The 1,820-nt window shown below is 53.0% G+C and overlaps 1 protein-coding gene across 1 annotated transcript; it reads right to left on the reverse strand.

Moving 5' to 3' along the window:
- Positions 1-1,008: 1,008 nt before the first annotated feature.
- Positions 1,009-1,725, reverse strand: LOC113979695 (olfactory receptor 14J1-like). Its single transcript, XM_027707008.1, has one exon. It carries the CDS (start codon positions 1,690-1,692, stop codon positions 1,009-1,011), a length of 684 nt encoding a protein of 227 aa, XP_027562809.1. The 5' UTR covers positions 1,693-1,725.
- Positions 1,726-1,820: the final 95 nt, after the last annotated feature.

The following is a 1,820-nucleotide window of genomic DNA, read 5'->3' on the forward strand; positions in this document are numbered from 1 at the left end:
AAGGGAGGCAGCAGTGATTTCTCCCTACAGACCCACAACTCCAGTGGTATCTCCCTACAGTCCACAGAGCATTTTTGCCAGTGCCTCCCTGCCCTGAAGGTTTCTGACCATCAGGCTGGAGCTGACGGGGTTGGGCAGGTGCCTGAGGAGGGTGTAGAACAAGGGCTGTGTCCAACTCTGCCAGGAGGGCTGAGCTGGGCAAGGATGAGGAGGCTGCAGAAAACAGTGGCCCTGGGGAGGTGAGAGGAGCAGGTGGAGAGACCTTGTGCCTGCCCACGCTGGGCAGGAGCTGCCCCAGGATGGCAGCTCTGAAGCACTCACAGGATGTCCCTGTGAACAGGAGGGGAAGACTGGATCTGAAAAGGAAACCTGGAAAGCAGAGAGCAGGAGTGTCATGGTGACACTGCAGGAGAGTTCCAGCCCTGGAGCAAGGTCACAAAAGAAGTGACCCAGGGCATGCCCTGCCCTCAGAAGATCCCACAGCATCCTGGAGATGCTGTAATAGAGCCCAGTTCTGCTTCACAAGTTCCCAGGGCCTGTCCCTGCCTGTGCTCCAAGGGCTTCCAACCCCCAGGACTGTGCTCAGAGAGCACTCAGGCCTTACAGCGAGAAAGGGGCTCAGGAGGACAATGTGGAAGTGGCAAGAGAGCAGCTCTGCAAAGACCAAGCCCTGCTGCTGCCTGGCAGTGCTGCTGGGCTGGGATTATTGTCCCCTTCCCGTTTGCAAATACACCCTGTCCTGCAGTGTGCTGTCCTTTAGGAACATCTAAGAAGAAGGGTCTTGGAGAAAGAAGGCACTGCAGGGTCCTTTATTTTTTTTAAATAATCAGAGAGCACAATTCATCATTTTTACATCTCTGGGTCAAATTCAATGGGTAGACAATCAATTAGAAGGCAGATGGATAATAATATTTAATTGCACAGAAAATTATTGCAAGAAAAACCCGATGACCTCCACGAAAAACCTGAGCAGGAAGGCTGGGCCATTAAGGAGTCCCCTTCTGAATGCTATGAACCACAAAACAGGCACTTTATTGCTCCTGAAAAGCATCCAGTCATCATGTTTCTCAGGGTATCCTTGATCTGCTGATTCCTGAGGCTGTAGATGAAGGGGTTCAGTGCTGGAGGCACCACCGAGTACAGAACTGACAGGGCCAGATCCAGGGATGGGGAGGAGATGGAGGGGGGCTTCAGGTAGGAAAACACGGCAGTGCTGACAAACAGGGAGACCACAGCCAGGTGAGGGAGGCAGGTGGAAAAGGCTTTGTGCCGTCCCTGCTGAGAGGGGATCCTCAGCTCAGCCTTGAAGATCTGCACATAGGAGAAAACAATGAAAATGAAACAACTGAACACTAAACAGGCACTAACCATAAGAAGCCCAATTTCCCTGAGGTAGCCTGAGTGTGAGCAGGAGAGCTTGAGGATGTGTGGGAGTTCACAGAAGAACTGACCTAGGGCATTGCCCTGGCACAGGGGTAGGGAAAATGTATTGGCTGTGTGCAGCAGAGCATTGAGAAATCCAGTGGCCCAGGCAGCTGCTGCCATGTGGGCACAAGCTCTGCTGCCCAGGAGGGTCCCGTAGTGCAGGGGTTTGCAGATGGCAACGTAGCGGTCATAGCACATGATGGTCAGGAGATAAAACTCTGCTCTAAGAAAGAATATGAGTAGAAAAACCTGTGCAGCACATCCCATGTAGGAGATGGTTGTGGTGTCCCAGAGGGAGTTGTGTATGGCTTTGGGGACAGTGGTGCAGATGGATCCCAGGTCTGTGAGGGAGAGGTTGAGCAGGAAGAAGCCCATGGGGGTGTGCAGGTGGTGGT

This window comes from Neopelma chrysocephalum, unplaced genomic scaffold, assembly GCF_003984885.1.
Source record: "Neopelma chrysocephalum unplaced genomic scaffold, ASM398488v2 Primary Assembly neopelma1_87628, whole genome shotgun sequence".
NCBI classification, from domain to species: Eukaryota; Metazoa; Chordata; class Aves; order Passeriformes; family Pipridae; genus Neopelma; species Neopelma chrysocephalum.